The sequence below is a fragment of the Hyalella azteca genome, unplaced genomic scaffold, assembly GCF_000764305.2.
Source record: "Hyalella azteca isolate HAZT.00-mixed unplaced genomic scaffold, Hazt_2.0.2 contig2104, whole genome shotgun sequence".
NCBI lineage: Eukaryota > Metazoa > Arthropoda > Malacostraca > Amphipoda > Hyalellidae > Hyalella > Hyalella azteca.
The window spans coordinates 3,629-24,411 of NW_025932391.1; the positions used below are offsets into that span (position 1 = coordinate 3,629).

The 20,783-nt window shown below is 41.9% G+C and overlaps 1 protein-coding gene across 1 annotated transcript; it reads right to left on the reverse strand.

The window, feature by feature from the left end:
* Positions 1-2,293: 2,293 nt before the first annotated feature.
* On the reverse strand, positions 2,294-20,416 carry LOC108674528 (hemicentin-1-like; the record flags this gene model as incomplete). The annotated part of the gene is made up of 18 exons (XM_018162488.2): positions 2,294-4,154; positions 6,237-6,517; positions 7,353-7,547; positions 7,610-7,672; positions 9,258-9,400; positions 10,776-10,927; positions 11,123-11,198; positions 11,425-11,803; positions 12,400-12,488; positions 13,034-13,216; positions 14,336-14,477; positions 15,184-15,371; positions 15,815-15,963; positions 16,413-16,527; positions 17,325-17,581; positions 18,186-18,302; positions 19,362-19,497; positions 20,377-20,416. Coding segments are annotated over 18 exons (3,659 nt in total), but the record flags the coding sequence as incomplete, so codon positions are not given.
* Between the last annotated feature and the right edge of the window lie 367 nt (positions 20,417-20,783).

Here is a 20,783-nt window from a genome sequence, read left to right on the forward strand (position 1 = left end):
GTTGCCGATTCTTGAACTTTTCGTGACTTGATTCACAAGGGATCCGGCCTTTGGAACCCGATCTTTCCATAGCTGACGATTGATTGAGATAGCTGCTGGACTTATTGCCTGGTCCGAAAGTTGCTAGGCTGCGTATAAGCTGTGTAGACATTAATATTAAAACACGTGCTGAAAACGCGGATAAAAGCCAGGGGAATCCCAATTCTACTAACAGCCGCAATAAAACATATATTTACGACACTAATTCATCTGCCCAGTAACGGAGCTATTGAAAGGGTGAATCGAACCATCAAAATTGGCTGTAAAGTTTTCTTGTCATGTCGAAGTGGGATGACGCTCTACGACTCGCGGCAATAACGTATAATGATATTTTTTATATTTTTAAGTTACAGACTACATAATCTAACGCACTATTTTTTGCATAATAAACCATGATGACGTTGATGATCTTGTTTGCAGACATTAAGGTCAATATTCCAATAAAATTATCATGAAATAATTTTAGTTTCTTATTTATATTCCAAAGAATATTTGCACGTCGAGACTAACGACTTCTGCGACCTCGACTGCCGGAGATAAACAATCGAACTTCATTGGTCCGAGAATTTCACTGCAATGCATTTGCCCAGAGTTATCAACTAACAAACACGCTTGGTCATTAAAGCAGTTGATTAATGTTTCTCCTCACGCATAAACAAATGTGAGCTTTAGTTCAGTTGAACGTTTTAGTCACTGTGCTCATTTAATATTCCTGAGAACATTTGCGCGTTGATAAGCTAATGGTATCTGCGACCTCGACTGCCGGAGGAAGATAATATAAATTTATTGGTCCGAGAACTTCAATGCAATGCATTTGTCCCCAGTTATCAACTAACAAACACGCGTGGTCATTATGGCAGTTGACTAATGTTTCTCCTCACGCATCAACTAATGTGAGCTTTAGTTTATTTGAACGTGTTAGTCACTGGGCTTGATAATTTTTGTTGGCCCTTCGTATTCCTTAGTTCTTGTATTATTACTTATTCGTATCATCAATGATGAAACTATCGTTATATCTTTGGTTGTGGTGCAGATCGGTTTTTATATCTCCTCTAAACCAGTCACGGGAAGAACAAAAGTCGGCTACAGGCCATGGGCCCACTTCTTCACCGCCGACACTCGTATTCTGTCTGTTAAGAAGTAGCCGGAGTATCGACAAAGCGGCATGGTTCAATGCACCACCGTCTAAGTATCCTTAAATTCTTTCCCTTTTCCCTTTCAATATATCCCTTTTTCCATATATTCCATTTCCCTTTTCAATATTCCCCTTTTCAATATTTCTTTCCCTTTTCAATATATTTTGATTCGTATGACTGATGCTAACTTTTCCTTATATTAGTTTTCTTTGCACTTCTGCATCTAATTTATAAGTAATTCCCACATATGTGGGAAGTTGGATGGCGGGTAAGGCTCCAATCTTCATTGAATTGAAACTTAGGTATATTGTATTGCAAAATATTTGTTTAGATTTATTATCGACGTATATTAGTGTTCCACTTCCACATGTCCTATCTCTGGGCCTCCACAGCAGTCCACTTGGGGGCTCCTAGTGTTGCTACTTTATTCTGTACAATTTCTAGTTTATCCAGTTCACCGTCACTATATATTTACCATCACTATATATATATGTTCATATTTATCTTGATTATACATCAGCACTTCTAGTCTCCCAATTGTTCATAACTAATAAACAGTATACAAAACATTAGCATCAATTCAAGTAATATAAAAAATCTGAATGATAAACTCTTGGTAATGTGAATAATTATGCTAATTAAATGACTTTAACATTATATAATTAACGAACGCAAGTTAAATATGGCCTATTATTTCTACCAATAATATATTCAAATTATGTCGTGTCAATTGAATATTCTTTCAGTTTATGGAAAATGCCCGAAATTTATTCACTAACCTATATAGAAATTGATGTGATTGAATTCGAAATGATTTGTATAACAAATATATATATATTTATTCAATAAATGTATGTTTTTTCTGGTGTTTCGAACGCTAAATTTTCTTTAGACCACAAATATAAGATAATAAGAAAATTTATTTTAAGAAAAGATAAAGAGAGATTTTCTTAAAAGATTTTTAAGATAATAAGAAAATTTATTTATTTAAGAAAATAATTGATTTACTCGATGCTTCAACTTATATGATTATTTATTATAAATATTTTATTTATTTCATCTATATTATGTATTGTATCTATATTAGGAAAGCTCGTTAATGATTTTAGAGAAACGAGTAAATTTTCAAAATTTTATTCAAATTTAAAGGAATAACTGCGACTAAACTAAGCAATAATGCGTAGCTTAACAAATAAACTAAAGAAAAACAGATAAAATTATATTGCATAATATATCAGAATTTGTCAACGCAGAACATTTTTTATAACAACTCATATAATTTAACAATTTTCAACAAAATTAGTTTTCTGAAACAAATAACAAGATTTACCCAAAAATTACCTTTGGTAATTAAATTTATTGTATTTTCTAATAATCCATTGATGTGAAAAATACTTTTTTAATAATCATTCCAGCTATTTGATTATAATTAAAGTTTGCTACTGAAATTATCATATCAGTTAAAAGGTTTAAATATAAGTACTATCATTAATAAAGGTCGGGGTAGATTAGGGTACAGTAAAGGGAGGGTAGATTAAGGTACCAACTCAACTACCAAAAAACTTGACGTACTAAATATTAAAGCTAACTTTAAGTAAATGCCCGTTACATACCAGCTTTAAAACGTTCAATGCCCGTTAAATACCAGCTTTAAAACGTTCAATGCCCGTTAAATACCAGCTTTAAAACGTTCAATGCCCGTTACATACCAGCTTTAAAACATTCAATGCCCGTTACAATATCAGCTTTAAAACGTTCAATGCCCGTTACATACCAGCTTTAAAACATTCAATGCCCGTTTCAATAACAGGTTTAAAACGTTCAATGCCCGTTAAATCATCAGCAGAAACACGTTCAATGCCTCTACAACATCAGTATCCAATCCTTTAATTTTGGGTATAATTGAAACATTTAACATTTTCCAGAATGATAAGAACTTTCCAGAAGGATAAGGACTTTCCAGAAGGATAAGAACTTTCCAGAAGGATAAGAACTTTCCAGAAGGATAAGAACTTTCCAGAAGGATTAAATCTTGGCCTTCCTCCTGAGGGCGGCGGTCAGAGGGACTTTGGGTCTGGAAACTGGGGCTGAAAGTCTGGGCTTAGTATCCTTCGCTTCACTTTCGCCTCCTTTCTTTCCATCTTCAGCCTTTCCACCTTCAGCTTCACTTTCAGCTTCACTTTCTGACTCTGCACCCCCCTCGGCTTCAGTTTCAGCAGTAGCTTCACTTTCTCCTCCTTTCTTTCCACTTTCAGCTTCACTTTCGGCTTCACTTTCTGACTCTGCACCCACAGATTCAGATTCAGCTTCAGCAGCAGCTTCACTTTCTCCTCCTTTCTTTCCACCTTCAGCCTTTCCGCCTTCAGCTTCACTTTCGGCTTCACTTTCTGAACCTGCACCCTCGGCTTCAGCTTCAGCAGCGGCTTCACTTTCTCCTCCTTTCTTTCCACCTTCAGCTTCACTTTCGGCTTCACTTTCTGACTCTGCACCCTCAGATTCAACAATGGTTTCACTTCCTTCTCCAACCTTTCCACTTTCAGCCTCACTTTCTTTCTCTCCTCCAGCAGCTTCACTCTCTTTCTCTCCACCAGCAGCTTCACTTTCTTTCTCTCCTCCAGCAGCTTCACTTTCTTTCTCTCCACCAGCAGCTTCACTTTCTTTCTCTCCACCAGCAGCTTCACTTTCTTTCTCTCCTCCAGCAGTTTCACTTTCTTTCTCTCCTCCAGCAGCTTCACTTTCTTCCTCTCCTCCAGTAGCTTCACTCTCTTTCTTTCCTCCAGCAGCTTCACTTTCTTTTTCTCCCTCAGCAGCTTCACTTTCTTTCTCTCCTCCAGCAGCTTCACTCTCTTTCTCTCCTCCAGTAGCTTCACTTTCTTTCTCTCCCTCAGCAGCTTCAATTTCTACTTCACTTTCCTCTTCCACCTGTGGGCTCCTCAGGGAAACTTTTGGTTGCTCCCCGTACAGGAACTCTGGGGTCTCCTGTAAGGAAAATCCTTCCTTCAATAGCATTCGCTTCTATTTATTTGGTATCACTTTATAAAATAGTAATAATATATAACATATAAGAATTACTCTAGAGTTTAAATTATTGTGATTAATATAAATCCCAGAATAATGTTGAAAATGGGCATCAACTTTTAACCGCCGAATTAGGGAGAAGGGGCGACGAGAAGGATTAGAAGAGAGCAAAGTTAATGCGGATGATGGATGTGGACGTTGATCATAGGGCAAGGGTGAGAAAGAGAGAAGTAAAGGTGAGAAGGTAGAAAAGCAAAGAAGAGAGCGAGGGAGCAGAAGAGAAAAAGTGTGAGGACGAGGTAGAGAGAGGGAGTGAAAAAGAGAGGTGGACAAAAACACTACTACACCATCCCATTCGAGACCCCTTCGTCTTCAGAGGCCATGCATACTTTCAAAGCTCTCTAAGTGAACGTAAGTACTTACGCTCTATTTTCTTGTCTATGATTTGTGGATTTGGCTTGAAAAGCCGTCAATTATTGGCTGAAGAACTTACAATCTCTTAACTTTTTTGAAAGTATGGGCCCTGGATTTTTCTCGCCTTAGTCCCTGACTGCAGATAGACGACAACGGCTCTGATGTCCTCGATTTAACTGCACTGTCAGCACAAAAGCAAAAAACGAGGTGGTTCTACGTGTAATATGTATCTCAGTTCTATAAGAATCCTTTCCATGTTTGAGGAGTAAAGGTTAGGTAGGTTTAGTTGTGGGTGCTTCGCGAGTTAGAGGTCGAGGTGTGGCAAAGTTAGTGTAAGATACGTAGGTATACTACATCTAGACACGTCATGAGAGAGCTGGGATTGCGATGACCTCCTATCCTTTGATCCGAGAGTGACGAACCTCAGGATATTGACTGCTACGTAACTACCGAAATACCTACCAAACATTCGGCACCAAGCGGGTGCCGAATGTGGGACCTAGCCTCGCTTCTAAAGCTCCAGGGGCCATACTTTCAAAACTCGCTAAGTGAACGTAAGTACTTAGGCTCTCAAATCTTTTCTATGATTGGTGGATTTTGCTTGCGTGGCCGTCAATGATTGGCTGATGGGCTTACGATCTCTTAACTTTTTTTGAAAGTATGGTAACACAATCCTTCTTATTGACAAAATCTTCAGCTCTCACAAGTTAGTCAATCTTGGAGACCATTTCTACAGCTCCCACTCACCCCAATCCCTTGCCTACCCAACTGATATCAGAGAACTCCTTCTCTCGGTTGGAGGGAAGGTTAGAGAAAAATAGAGAAATTGATTGAAAATGTTCTGAATAGCAGTTTGGAAAAGCGGAGTAGCAGTTTGGACAAAATATGGCATAACAGATTAGAGAAACGCTTAGTATTAGTTGGCAAACAACATAAAAATAATTAAGAAAGTTTAGAAGCAGTTCGAAAAATGAAATTGAGGAGCAGTTCGGTAAGAACGTGAAAATATGGCAAATATGTTTCAGAAAATTTCTTGTTAGTCAACTCTCAGTATTTTCAATTTCTTATCTACCCTTGGGGCATCAACATAAATCTATGTAAATTATAAATACAGTATACTTGCATACATGGTATACACCGTAAATCTTGTATAACATAAAATAACATCATGCTTATGCAGGGTGGAACATGTGACGGTTAAAATGGTTTCTGGTTGGTCCAATTAAATTATTTTTCTCAAGCTTAAATAACGCAAGCAGACGCTATCGATCGTGTAACAATGAAGCGCAAGCAATTTGTCAATATATATTTTCCTTCATGCATGTTATCGATATAAAATGTCAGACAGCATAACAAAATGTGATCACTTCTTCGAAGCAATTTTGAGCTTCTTCCATGCTCTTCAATTATGCATACACGAAGAAACTGCAATACACATTACTATTTTATTGCTGGATAATCAGTCTTTTCTCGTGCAGGATAGGATTATGCATAAAATACAAAACGCAACGACTGAAAGGTTGTATTATCGACGGTTTCCATGCATGTTATTAACGCATATCCGTAGGTAACAAAACGCAACGCAGGCAAGAAACGATAAAGTGGGCATACCTATTGTGTATTCTGTACCTCCTTGTTGTTGGCGGGTTGCCGCAAGTCCGCCGTAATCTTGACATCCTCGCGGTTGCGCGTGATGTATTCCTGCGCAGCCGCAAGATCTAGTTCCTCTTGCGTCAGAATGTTGAGTTTTGCAGCGATTCTTTGGATTAAACTGATGCTTGCATCAGCCTGCGCAGTCCTGGTGTTCTGAACGAAGTCGCGTAGTTTTTGGAGCGATTCTCGTACCTCCGCCAGCTCCTCACGCAGAGGTGCCACTTGTGGGCAGGCGCCGCCTTCCGAAGTTGCCGCGGCTGTAACGGAAGTTGTCAGAAAAAACCAGGAAGGTGCTAAAAAAAACAAATGTTACTACGGAAAAGCCAGAGAACTTTCTTATATAATTTGTAACAAAATGCCGTGCGACGAATATTTATTCTGTTTAAATAAAATTTTAGATGTAAAAACGCAGCTGAGTTCGCAGCGCGCATCCCCATGCTCTCGTACCTCCGACAACACATGCCGACGGAATTGCTAGTGTGGCTTTTGCTGCATACGTAAGATGTTAACAGCATAGCCATGTTAGAGGGTAGAGAATTTTCAGAATTATTGTTCTTAAGTAAAACATACGATTTCAAATCTAGAAAAAAAGATTCGATCAAAACTAAAAAATAAATAGAAAATTTAAAATTGACGTTAAATTACGGGTTAATCGATCGATGTTCTAGAAATAGCTGGTTTAGACAAGGCTAGAGCAGATTAAGCTAGGGTTGTTCGGTCATGGTAGTGAAGACTTGGCTAGGTTAGACAGGGCTTGTGTCTGCCAAGCTTTTATACGCGTGGCTAGTATTGTCTGGGCTAGTTTTGGTTAGGTTATCTATACGAGACCAGTCTCGACTATGCTAGTTAAGGGTACGCACACAGTGAAAGCAGGTTGCCAGCGTGCTGGTTACCTGTTCAGGCTGGCGCCTGAAACCATAGAATACAGAAGCCTATTCGTACAGGTTTTCACTGTGAACACTTACATTATTATCCTATGTTCATTCTTGTGGCAGGTTGGAGCAGGTTGCCCGCGCGGGCAAACCTGCTTCCACTGTGCGCGTACCTATAAGCTAGTTGGATCAGCCTGCTTCTTGCGTCCCTTTGACTCACGCAAGACGCTGAGTGTAGCCTGGCCGTAAGCGTATCCGGCGATGCTGGTGGCGTTACAGGCGTAGTTGCCGGTGTCCGCCACCGTTGCATCTGCGATGGTCAAGTTCTGTCCAACTGCTGTCCTCCTGCTGCCTAGTATCCCTGGTACTATCTCACGACCATTCAGGAACCACGTGTACGTCAGCACTCCACTACCTGTAAAGGGAATGAAGAGTGATTAGTAGTACCATTAAGGAGTTTTCATAGAAACAAGCAACCGAGTATCCCTGGTACTATCTCACGACCATTCAGGAACCACGTGTACGTCAGCACTCCACTACCTGTACAGCCAATGAAGAGTGATAAGTAGTACCATCAGGAAGTTGGCATAGCAAAAAGCAATACAATGGAAACAGGAGAAAAGAAGATGAGGAAGAAATGTTCTTTTTAGAGATTGTCAATTAATGAACACACTTCCATTAGAAGAAAACATATCCGAACATTAATGTTTATTTTAAATCAGCCCTCAAAATTTTGTGAAGCAATACAATACTTCAATAGTATTTCCGTTAATACTACAAATGTTCACCATCGGGTGCATGAAATATTGAGTAATACTCTACACCACTCAAGAGCTATGGTGTAACTTTGCTAGATTTTGTGGTACTTCTTAGTAGCTCGTATAGTACCATCAAGGCACCTACGTGACAACAGTCCTGTTAATCATTGTTACCAACATGATATAATTAACCGAGAATTCTTTCGATACTATCAAACTCCCACTGAAGCACAATTTGCATTGTACAACTGAGGTGCCATCAGGTATAAAAACGATTTTAGTACCACTAGAAATCAGGTGGCACACAAGTAATGTGTACTGGTATTTATCACTGGAAGCCAGGTGGTCCTGCTATATACTATTTCTATATGCTATTATATGTATAAATATACTATTTCCTAGACCTTGAGGAACTGGTATCCCCTTGAATGTCATCACCCAGGAGCCAGATACCACTGTGAGACCAAGATACTCTGAGGTTACCAATGTCATCCATAGGGTACTCAGGTATTTGATACTATTAGATTAAGTACTCTTAAACTACAAGACATCGTTGTGGTAATAGATATCACTAGGACATGGAGCTTTCCTAAATAAAGAGGTACTCTTACGCATTAATATTATATTTTCTCATACCGACATCCTTTAAGGAACTATACTAACAAAAATATCACACTAAAATATCACAGATACTAGATACTATCACCCTTACCCGATTGTGCATCCCGATTCATCACTGCATGAGGTACTAGATACCGGACGTTCTCCGCATCGGGACCCTTAAACGGACTGTGCAGCGTACATATCACTTAGATACTAGATAGTACATTACCAGGAACCTTTAACTGACTGTTCACGCACGTATATTACTTAGATACATGAGATTATCACACTAGGCACTTTTAAAGGACTTTACGCTCCCGTACATTACTTAGAAACTAAATAGTACATTAATAGGAACCTTCAACGGACTGTACACGCCCTTGGGTCTTAGATAGTACACATCACTTGGATACAAGATAGTAATTAACAGGAACCCTTCACCCTATACCGCCGCATGTCACTCTCCGGGAACATAACTTTCAACTTAAATTATACGTAAACTATTGAGTGTAGCAACCTGAGGACGTTTGTACGCAACAGAGAACATTTTAAAGTTGTTGTACGTGGCGGCAACCATCAGTGCAAGTCATTTTGCGCTCACTAGAACCTATCCTTTTTGGGAAGTAGGTGGGTGACAATATTGCTCCGGTTACTCATGTCAGGCGGTAGAGGGTTAACGGACTATACACGCCTATAAATCACTTGTGTTCTAGTTAATACATTAACAGGAACCTTCAACGGACTATACGAGCCTAGTTACACACCCTGGGCGTCGCACACAAAGGTGACGCTGCTGCCGCTGCGGACGGTGATGGACTTCATGGCCTGGCGGAAGGTGGGCGGCATGTCCACCGTCACCTCCATCGTCCGCTGGTGGATGGGACCAGCGCCGTTGCTCGCCGTGCACCTGCGGGAGAAGAATAACCGTAAATAAGAAGAATTTACGCCTGCGCTGCCAATGTTTACGCCTGTGCTGCCGCTGGCGAGAAACATGCTTCCTCATGTTAACCAAAATTTACGCACCTTATCCTATAGGTTACGCATGTTGTTCTAAAATTTACGCATGCTTTCCCAAAGTTTGCGCGTATGGCTGCCAAGTTTACGTAAATGTTTTGCTCAATTCACGGGAAAAATAACTACCCGTGCACCTGCGGGTGGTTATTTTTCCAGGGTCATAATGGAGGTTGGTGATTGGTTCATTTTGATGCATGACGTCACTATGACGTTTTCAGAATGAATAGAAAATTGTTCATAATGGGTCTTATTAGCTACCCATATGTGACAGAAAGGGTTTTCTGAAATGTTATTACTGCACTTTCATGTATATCATGCCAAATATGTGACCAAATTGACATTGATTTTTTGATCAAGTCCTTAGATAAAAATATAATATATTACAAAATAAATTGGCGAATTGAGAGGTAAATATGAGAAAATTGGCTTCACTTTAGGGCACGCAGGATTGTTTCCCTAAATTAAATACTGTTTAAATTAAATCAATAACAATAATTAATTATTAGTTAATGTTCAGGCAGAAGCACTGAGAGACGTTATAGGCGGCTATTCGTTGTAGGGTTGCCAGATGGCCTTTTGTCCGCGGAGAAAAAATACCTTTAATTTAATATATTATATACTAGTATATTTGAAGGTTCCGGTATAAAAATTCCCTTTTTTATTTCTTTAAATTTAATAATGATTCACCACTATCAGAGATATTGGCCGGCCAACGCAATTGAAAAAACTAAATCGCAGAATTTGTCCAAAAAAAAACGCTTGGCAACTTGTAATCGAAAGCCTGATAGCCATGAGGATAACTCAGCCCTAACCAAAACCTGAACAATTTCATTCAATATAGTTATGCGCTTTGCACCTTCTCCATCTCCTACTGCCTTCTCCGTATCACCTTCCTCTTTTTGTATCACCTTATGAACTATTCCACACTTTCCTAGTGACACCGAAACATCAACACGTAAGAAAATGCTCAGTTGTTCGGTGACTTATTTCATTATTAGGTGTAGTCGACTTCCGTTGAATTTGAAACTCTTCAAAGAAGCAAATCATTGTGACTGCTCATCATGAGTACATAAATCAAGAAGTTTTCAATTACTATTGTTAGAAATAAGTAGGAATGGGTGATTTAGGTGTTGTGGAACACTAGAATGCTGTTTAGTTGTCAGTTGCTGGGGGATAACACCCACCTGTAGCGACCTGCATGGGTGAGGTTGGTGTTGTGGAACACCAGGGTGCTGTTTAGTTGTCAGTCGCTGGGGGAGAACACTCAACTGTAGCGGCCTGCATGGGTGAGGTTGGTGCTGTGGAACACCAGAGTGCTGTTGTGGTTGTCTGTTGCTGGGGGAGAACACCCACCTGTAGCGGCCTGCATGGGTGATGTTGGTGTTGTGGAACACCAGGGTGCTGTTGTGGTTGTCTGTTGCTGGGGGAGAACACCCACCTGTAGCGGACACTAGTCTGTGGTTTAGTTGTCACGTAGCGGCCTAAGTACACGTAGCGGCCTAAGTACACGTAGCGGCCAAAGTACACGTAGCGGCCTAAGTACACGAAGCGGCCTAAGTACACGGAGCGGCCAATTTATTGTCTGTGAGTCAGTAGCCGTCAGTAATTAGCTGACGGAGTAGCGAACTCGTGACAATTTTTGATCGGAAGGCTCTTGGTTAAGCATAACTTGGTTACATATTGCGTTCCGACTGATAGAGATTTTGATAGGACAATAGAAAATTTTTAGTATGGCATAGATATGATTTTTTTACAACTCGTATAACCAATTCTAGTGCTAGAAGAATGACGATTTAAATATACTGTTTGAGGTGTGAAAATCTTGCTCAACATAACACTTATAACGGGGATCTATACAAAAGTACACAAATTGGAATAACCTGCTCAGACAGCACCACCAGTGTCACCATCACTTACTCTCCGCCGAAGATGCACCACAGTCTGTTCTCCTGGCCGCCCCTGAAGAGGGTCTTATTGGGCGACCCGTACATCAGGAAAGGTTCGATGTTCAGGTTGGTTTTGTTGGCGTTCTCGATGCCGTCCCGAGGGGGCACCACTTTCAGCTTGACGGTCGTGCCGAGGCTGTAGTCCTGGGGGGCGATCTCGCTCACCCCCAGGCAGATGTACAAGATGTTCGAGACGTCAGAGTCGTCCTCTGCAATCACGTGGGTAAAGTAGGCTGTACCATCGGGACCAACGACAGTGCGGTTCGACTTGAAGAAAGTCAGCTGAGTTTGGCCTTCTGCCACCTGCACCGTGGACTGGATGGCCCAGGTCACTTCGGGTGCGGGGTCGCCTGGGGGAAGGAAATAGTAAATAAAATTTATACTCAAAGGAAAGATGATTAACCTTAACAATGCAATAAAATTTATTGAATATTTCTAATCGAACTAAGTAGAATCCACCATCCGACGATTGTTGAAATTCAAATAAAGCCAAAGCTTCTATAGTTGATGTTCAAATAGAACCAAATATCCTACAGTTATTGTTCCAGTAGACCACCAGTACTTGGGACTCAGTAGCAGTCGCTAGACTTTCTCATAAAGACATTAACCACAATAATCTGACAAAGATTATTGGATAATTTGTTACTTACCAACCTGTCTTCTCTCCCGCAACCACTTCATCCTAAACCATTTGCAGCCTGCCTCAAGATCCTAAATTCATCCCAAAACTACAGATCCTATCGCCAAGTACTCTGTTCCATACCAACTGCGCTTCTCGAAAACCCCCTGTAGGACCGGACTCACCCGAGGTCCTTAAGCTCCCAACAGATCTTTCAACCCCCATCATACAACAACCCCTCAATGAAGTAGCACACACATTACAATCAGGCAGCACCACCACGCCACTCCTCCCCCAAAGCACAACACCCTATAACCCCCACCGCACCAGTGGCTTTGGGACAGGACATGCTGAAGGGCCTGCCGAGCTCCGCAGTGAGCTCCACCAGCGGCTGCCCGGCCGTATCAAAGGACACCCTGAAAAATGAAACTGGTTGGTCGAAATAATACATCATTCATTATTGGTATTACTATTGACATTATTATGAACTTGAATGTTGACTGAAGTGAAAAAAAAACTTACCAAAGTATCAAGAGATTGGTCATCGAGTCCATCTATAATAATGGAATTATCTAAGATCATCACGGTATTGGTCAACGCGTTGATCAACTAAAATAAAGATGAACAGGATATGAATGACGTCAACAAAGGAAAAACATTTCTATACATTTGGAGAGATTAATACACGAGCGATTAATACCTTAGACGCGATAAATTTTCAATATTGTACTAAAACCTACCAATTAAATTGTAGGTATTGGGAATGGGTGAATTTGTTATGAGAGTAATCAATGAGAAGAAAGGTGATGTATATATAAGGTGATGAATTTAGACCGACTGTCCGTAATGAATTTTTCGCTCCATGAGAGCGAGTATAACTAGTACCATTCGTATCAATCTTATAATTGTACCCACACACAAGTACCTAACTATGTACAAGCAGTACTGGTAGCTATGGTACCTGGTTGCGTTGAGGAGGTACACGGGGTCGGACTTGGCGACTCCGAGGTCGTTGTAGGCGATGCACTGGTACCAGCCGTTGTCCTTCACTTCGGGGTCCGTGATCAGCAGGGTGCCACTTGAGGGCTCCAGGGACATACGAGGATCAGACTGCCATACCAGCACCTCGTTGTTACGGGTCCACCTGAAAGTAGGATCAGAATCATGAATGGGGTGAGTTAGAGGTAACCCTCGGTGGGTTAGAGGTGATCCTTGGTGAAATATGATTTGAAAAAGTGGGTGCTTCAAAAAGCTTTGGGTTTTAATAATTATATTGAAAGTGTTCGGTGTCAATCAGGCGTCTCATTATAATCATTATAATTGTATGTAATTGAGACGTAATATTCACTTGACCTGATAGAGATTGATGACATGAGTCAGCATCTGGAAGACACGTGATAGATCACGCGATCAAGATCTTAGTTGTAGGCGGAAGCGAAGGCTATATAAGGGCTAGCAGCCTTAAGTAAGCCCCCCGCAGTAGTTGATAAGAGCTCCGCGATGTAGCGTATCGGTTGAGTTCTCCGACCTTACGGTCAACGCCGTAGCTTACACATCTGTATCGTACTCCTGTATAACCGCCCCGTATAAAAGATGTTATCAGACAGATGTGTCTTACTTATCCTTCACGACCTTAGTCACGTACCCAGATCCTCAGGTAGAGTTTAATTGATGAGCACGGACAAAAATTTCAGAATAAAAAGGAGGGTGGTTGGAAAGGAGATTGAATGAGAGAGGGATACAAGTTGTGAATGGAGCGAGAGTTGAGAGAGCTTATGTCAAGAGTGAGGGTATAATGGAAGACGTGAAAAAGGTGGATAAGTTTGTGAAAAGAGTGGGGGATAGGAGAAGTTATGCAAAGGTTGAGGAGATTGGAAAAGAAAAATCTCACTCAAAAAGGGGGTGGAAAAGGTTGAGTGATCTTGCAGTTCAACAACTCTTTCATACCCCGTTACGCTCTTCCTACCCCATGTGAAGAGCGTATGGTGCCCATACGCTCTTCACAACCAATTTGTAGCGTCTTGTGCTGTCCAGTACTGAACGTAGTCTGCAGTTTTTTCTTGCTCGACCTTACATGTCTGCGGTTATCCATTCTTGATCTCTCTACTCCTGTTTTCTTTTCCCCTCACTTACCTCCCATACCCACTGCCAACAGCACCATATCCACTGCCTTCCTACAACCCTTTGTCCCCCAATACACCGGTTTGTTTGTCCACATACACCCGTTTTCCCCCATACACCAGATTACCCCCCTTTCACTCACTTGTACTCTGGCTGGGGGACGCCCGACGCCTCGCACTCGAGGGCAATAGGGACGGCGCTGCGGCCGCTGCCGCCACTCATCTCAGCGTCCTGGTAGAAGACGCGACGCTGGGACTGCCGTTTGATGGCGGGGGGCGTGGTGACTGTGGGTATAGTCTTGTTTTAGTGGCCGGCCAAAAATCGTTCAATTATACGATCCCGTTGTATTTTGAGACTCGCAGGAAAAATTATACTTCGTGGAGACACGGGACACATTAATCCCACCGATATACCTCCGTAGCAACATTCTTGTTAATACTTGGTACCAGAGTGATATTCTTGACCAAGAAGGTTCAAAAAAGTTTTAAACTACTACTGACGTACTAGCTGGAGAAAAAATGCAGTAGCATAAAAAATAACCTTTTATGAATTTATTAAGAGACTGCAGGTCAATTGTGGAACCAGAGATCTCTTGTTCAATCTTACCTAACTTGTGGTAATTGAATAGAGGTACTACTGGTTACCCGGGGTATTACCCATGGACGCAGGCTACCTTGAGCAGGTAAAGGTCACTCCAACGAGTGGAGAGCTTATCTAATTCTTGCTCTCTTAGTTCAACATCAAAATAAATATTCTTTTAACACTGTAGCTACAACGTAACAAATAAATATGGAAATTTTTCTACCTCTTCTGTAGTATAACCTAAAAGTACTAAAAAGTACTAGACCTCTAAGTATTTGCTAAATAATAATTTTTGCTACTATGTACTTCTAGTGTCAAACGATCTTTTGGTGAAAATGTTATGACATTAATAAACGAAACAAACGAAACGAATAAATAGTTTAACCTACACACGATACTCTTACTCACGCAGTATCGCGACGGGTTGAGTGACGGGTGCTACTACATTGACGGCCTGGCAGGTGTAGGTGCCCAGATCATCCGGTGTCACCTCTTGGATGGTGAGGGTGGACACCACCGCCTGCGGGGGCGTGAGGTAAGGCTCGAGCTCCTTCTGCTCTCGGACTCGGGGAGTCTCCACAGCCTTGTTGAAGATCCTGCGTAAGGAGGGAAATTGTTGTGTTTAATTTTAGTTTAATATCAAGTCTAAGTAACATCTCAATTATCGCTTACAATAACAATTTTCCTTATCTTTTACCCCCAAGTGGCCAGTCCAAGTCCTCCTATATTTTGATCACCAGTGGCCAGTCCCAGTGTTCCTCCATTTTGACCCCAGTAGCCAGTCCCAGTTCTCCTCCATTTTGATCCCCAGTGCACAGTCCCCGTCCTCCTTTATTTTGATTGCTAATGGCCAGTCCCAGTCCTCCGTCTTGCCCTCAGTGGCTAGTCCCAGTGTTCCTTTATTTCGACCCTCACTGGCCAGTCCTAATCCTCCACTATTATTATCTCCAGTGGCCAGTCCCAGTCCTCCTCCATTTTGACCTCAGTGGCCAGTCCCAGTCCTCCACCATATAGACCTCCAGTAGTTGTGGTCACTCACCTGACGTTGGCAGACCCCAGCAGGATCTCCCCCTCCTTGTACCAGGCCAGCTCAGAGGGAGGATAAGCGTCCACCTCACACGTCACCTCCACCGTACCACCAATCACAGCTGCCACCGAGTTGCTGGACACGGACAGTCTGGGCGCGTACTGCGGAGGTAGGGTTTGATGGATCATTGATGTATAGTTATTGGTAGTTCAATTAAGCGGGTAGTTCAATAGGTGGAAATATGCGGGTAGTTTGATGTATTCAAAAAATGGTCAATGAATTAAAGGCTTTGAAGAACCGGTGACTTGGATGATTGACCGGCATTATTTGAGCAGAGAAATGAGTTGAGGTTAGCAAAATATTTTCAACATGTTGAATGAGCAACCTCCGGATTCTGAGCAAATGGAGTAACTGGCGGTAATCAAGCAGACGGGTATGGCAAAGTGGTAAAGATCACCATGATTAGAGCGCGAGTTGCGGGGTTCGAGATTCCGCTAGATGGCAAATTCTAGAATGATGATCGCCCACCCCCGTTGGCCAGCTTACTTTGGTCCTCTGCATTATTTTGGTACTCTGAATTTTGGTCCCTTGCATTGTTGTGGTCACCCACCTGGACCGCGAGGACGACTTCACTTCTGGCCGGCTCCCCCAGACCATTGTCGGCGTGGCACACATAGCGTCCGCTGTGGGAGGCCTCCACTGCAGGGATGTCCAGTTGGTTGTCCCTGCGAAGAAGTAGAGGGAGGAGAGGAGGTAATATTAGGCTGTTCGGACATTTATGTGAGGCGGATATCACTACATGTGAGACATCCCACCCAGGTGTTGCCACTGAGAGTGGTGAAATGGAGAGCTCTGGTACTCTACTTCTTGGGGTACTAGAGCTTCACATTTTGAATTTCATATCTTTTTCAATCTTCATCTTTTTATAATTCTCTGTGTGCATGAGAGGACATCCACTGTTTCAGTGTATTTTGATTTCCTAATTTGGCCGTGAAATTTATTTTTTGGGGGGGCTAAAGCTTGACAGACGTGCTGGACCTCCGTGGAATGTAGCCGTATGAATCAATTGTTGTATTAAAGATGTTGCGCGTTGAAAAAAAGTGACCTTAAATTCAAGGCGACCCACTTGGAAGAAATTCCTATTGATAGTAACTAACTTAATGAAGTTCCCACTTAAAGCGACCCACTTGAACTTGAACAAGTTACCCCCTAAAACCGACCCACTTGAAGAACTTCTTCCCGAATGCGACCCACTTATAAAGAACTTTCTTCTAAAAGCGTCCCACTTGCAGAGCTCCACTCTAAAAGCAACCCACTTGAAAACTTCCCCCTATAAGCGATCCACTTGAAATCTTCCCCTTAAAAGCAACCCACTTGAAGAACTTCCCCCTAGAAGCGACCCACTTGAAGAACTTCCCCCTAGAACGACCCACGTGAAGAACATCCCCCTAAAAGGGACCCACATGAAGAACTTCCCCCTAAAATCGACCACCTGAAGAACTTCCCTCTAAAAAGTACTCACTTAAAGAAGTTTCCTCCATAGTAGGGCAGCTCGTCGGCCACGCGCTCCCAGAAGACGGTGGGTGTTGGGGAACCACCAGGTTGACAGTCGATGGAGATTGCGTCGCCTTCAGTGACCGTTAAGGTCTTGGTGGTGGCGTCTACGAAGTAGGGGGCCTTCTGGATCAAAACGGGCACTTCGGCGTTGATCTTTTGGTTGTCGCCAAAGTTTACGGTACAACGATAGGTTCCTGTGTCTTCCTCCGCGATGTCCAGGATCTGTCGATACGGTTAGGTTGTCGTAAGTCTTATGGTGAGGCACCTCAATGAGCCTTAGATATAAAATAACAAAGCATTTCAAAAGTGTGTTTTTCACGTCTCCATGACAACCCTTAGGATTAATAATGATACCGCAAACGCGTCCTCCTATGCGAGTTCAGGATCTGTGGTTCCGCCAATTAAGTGAATATACTCATGAAAATAAACAATGTCGTAAGAGTGTACGGTGCGATGTTCAGAATCTAAGAGGCTTACGTAAAGACCGAAGTAGAACCTAGGTTATTTACAGTTACGTCCATCTCCATAAGTAACCTGCAGAGAGTACCAATAGGTAGGTATACGTTATAAATAACCTGCATGGGGCATGGGAGGGTATGTGAACGCACAACTAACCTGCTAAGAGTACTAGAAGGTAGGTATACGCAACAACCAAAATGCAAGTAATTCAAAAAAAGATGATGTACCCCGAAACCAACCTGCAGAGAGTACAGGAAGATAGGTGCACGTCATAACTAACCTGAAGAGAGTGGACTACTGGAAGGTAGGTTTATGCTACAACCAATCTGCAGGTAGTACTACCAAAAAGCTATAGACCATCACCAACCTGCAGAGAGTACTGGAAGGTGCCGTCGGGATGCAGCACGCGGTACTTGGAAGAGAAGAGCACCACCTTCTCCCCGGAACTGATAGGGTACGAGTTGGTTGGCTTCGGCTTGTCGATCTGCATGCCGTATATGGATATTATTATAAAATATGTTATTGTTAGATAACCTTATTTTTATATATTCCCTTTGCCCCAATTCCGTACCATAAGTTCGATATTAAGTTTGCTCTGACCCAAAAAATACTTGGACTCACTTCGGAACTAACAACTCGGCTTCTTTTTTTCTACAGGCGGCACAGATATACTACTCTTAGGTTACACCTCAACTTCCACCTTAACATCCATGGTTAAATTCCCCTCAACAAGAGTCCGCCTTAGCTTGCACTTCGTCCGATTTCCTTGACCCCATCATACTTTAGCCTCAACCTCCCACTATCAGTCAACTTTTACCTCCCACAGTAACTCCATGACAACCTTAAACATAAGATCACCCTAACCTCCCACCATAAGCTCACCTTAACCACCTACCGTAAGTTTGCCTCAACCACCCTCGAACTTTTACCTCCCACAGTAACTCCATGACAACCTTAAACATAAGATCACCCTAACCTCCCACCATAAGCTCACCTTAACCACCTACCGTAAGTTTACCTCAACCACCCTCGTAAAATCACTTCAACTGCCACCGCAATTTCACCATCCCACTGATTTCATCTCCCACTTTCACCATCACACTGATGTTCAAGCTTCCCTAATGCCCACCTCAAGCTCCTATTGATGCCCACCATAACCTCCCCCTAATGCCCACCTCAATTTCCCATTGATGTCCACCCTAACCTCCCCCTAATTCCCACCTCAAGCTCCCCTTGATGCCGCCATAACCTCCCCCTTGATGTCCACTCTAACCTCCCCTTGATGCCCACCTCAAGCTCCCCTTGATGCCCACCGTAACCACCCCTTGAGGACCACCATAATCTCCTTCTAATGCCCACTTCAAGCTCTCCTTGATGCCCACCTCAAGTTCCCCTAATGTCCACCCTAATCTCCCCCTGATGCCAACCTCAAGCTGCCCTTGATACCCACCGTGACCTCCCCCTTGATGCTCACCTCGAGTTCCCCTTGAAGCCCACTTTAACTTCCCCTTAATGCCCACCTCAACTTCCCCTTGATGCCAACCTTGCTCCAGGCGACGCTGAAGTCAGCGACGCCAGACAAGTCGATGCCTTCGACCCCGCAGTCGATGGTGACGTTGTCGCCGGGCTTGGCCACCGTCTCCCTGCTGTAGCTGATCTTGGGCTGCACCGGGGCGCTGATGAGGGGAGGAGGTAGGGTATGTATAGAAATGTGTTGCATGTGTGCTGTGTAACACATTTAGTATAAGTTTTATAAGTCTATGTATATAATTTTCTAGGTCTAAGATGATATATTAAAGACATTACTGATCGTGTGCTGGACCGGCGAAAAGCTGGTGGAAGTAGGTGACGTGTGTTAAGAAATATGTTGAAAATGTATTGCAAAAAATATTTAGTATGAGTTTTATAAGTCTAAGTATTAAGTTTTATAGGTCTAAGATTATATATTATTGATATAACTGATCTTATGCTGGACAGGCGAAAAGCTGGTGGATGTAGGTGACGTGTGTTCAGTAATATGTTGAAAATGTGTTGAAAAACGTATTTAGCATGAGTTTTATAGGTATAAGATGAGATATTATTGATATAGTTGATCTTTGGCTTCACCGGCGGAAAACTGGTGGAGGGAGGGGCCGTATGTTGATGTATGTGTAGCAAATGCAATGTGCAGAAAATTTGAGGGACTAATTCAAGTTCCCATCTTACTCTTGTTGGGTACCCCCTTAGGAGTCTCGTAAGACTTTGTGATACATACATTCATACATATTAACATCTTAGATGTATCGTGATTTCAATTATATTTTACTGAATGCTCTAAAAAGAGGAATAAGCAGATATGTTGTTGCACTAACCATTTTGCTGTTTTAAACAATGACCAAATAAAATAGGGTTTTAACCCAGAAAATAAAGGAACACGTATTACCGTTTAGTGTTCACTCATGGGACTTGTGTATTTTCTGACGTTATTTTTTTTATTCTAATGATATTGATCATTTTTGAAGGTATCGTTGTTTACCATAGTTTGTAATGGTATTTTATAAATCAATGCTCATATTCACCTGGTTTCAGATGCCGGGAAAGGCACTGCACTTGCTGCACCTGCAAATAAAAATATAATTTTATTTATTATTGACCAGCAGCTGCAATTTAATATAAAACCATTTAAATCTTTAAAACTTATTTCGTTTATTTGCTAAAACGATAGAACTAAAAATTTCTAAACATTTTCTTAACAATAATTCAAATCTGACGCACCAAAGTGTTTTCAATACGTGATATATTATATGATTATTGAGGTGGTAGATCCTTATTTCATATACGGTATATAATTAAAGTATTTTTGTATGCCTTACGATAAATATAATTATTCGATAATTAATGTCGTTACATTAAAACTTTGATCATTAATTAAAAATGCTTTCTTCCGGTGACATGTTTTTCGGGCACAGTTTGTACAGCGATATAA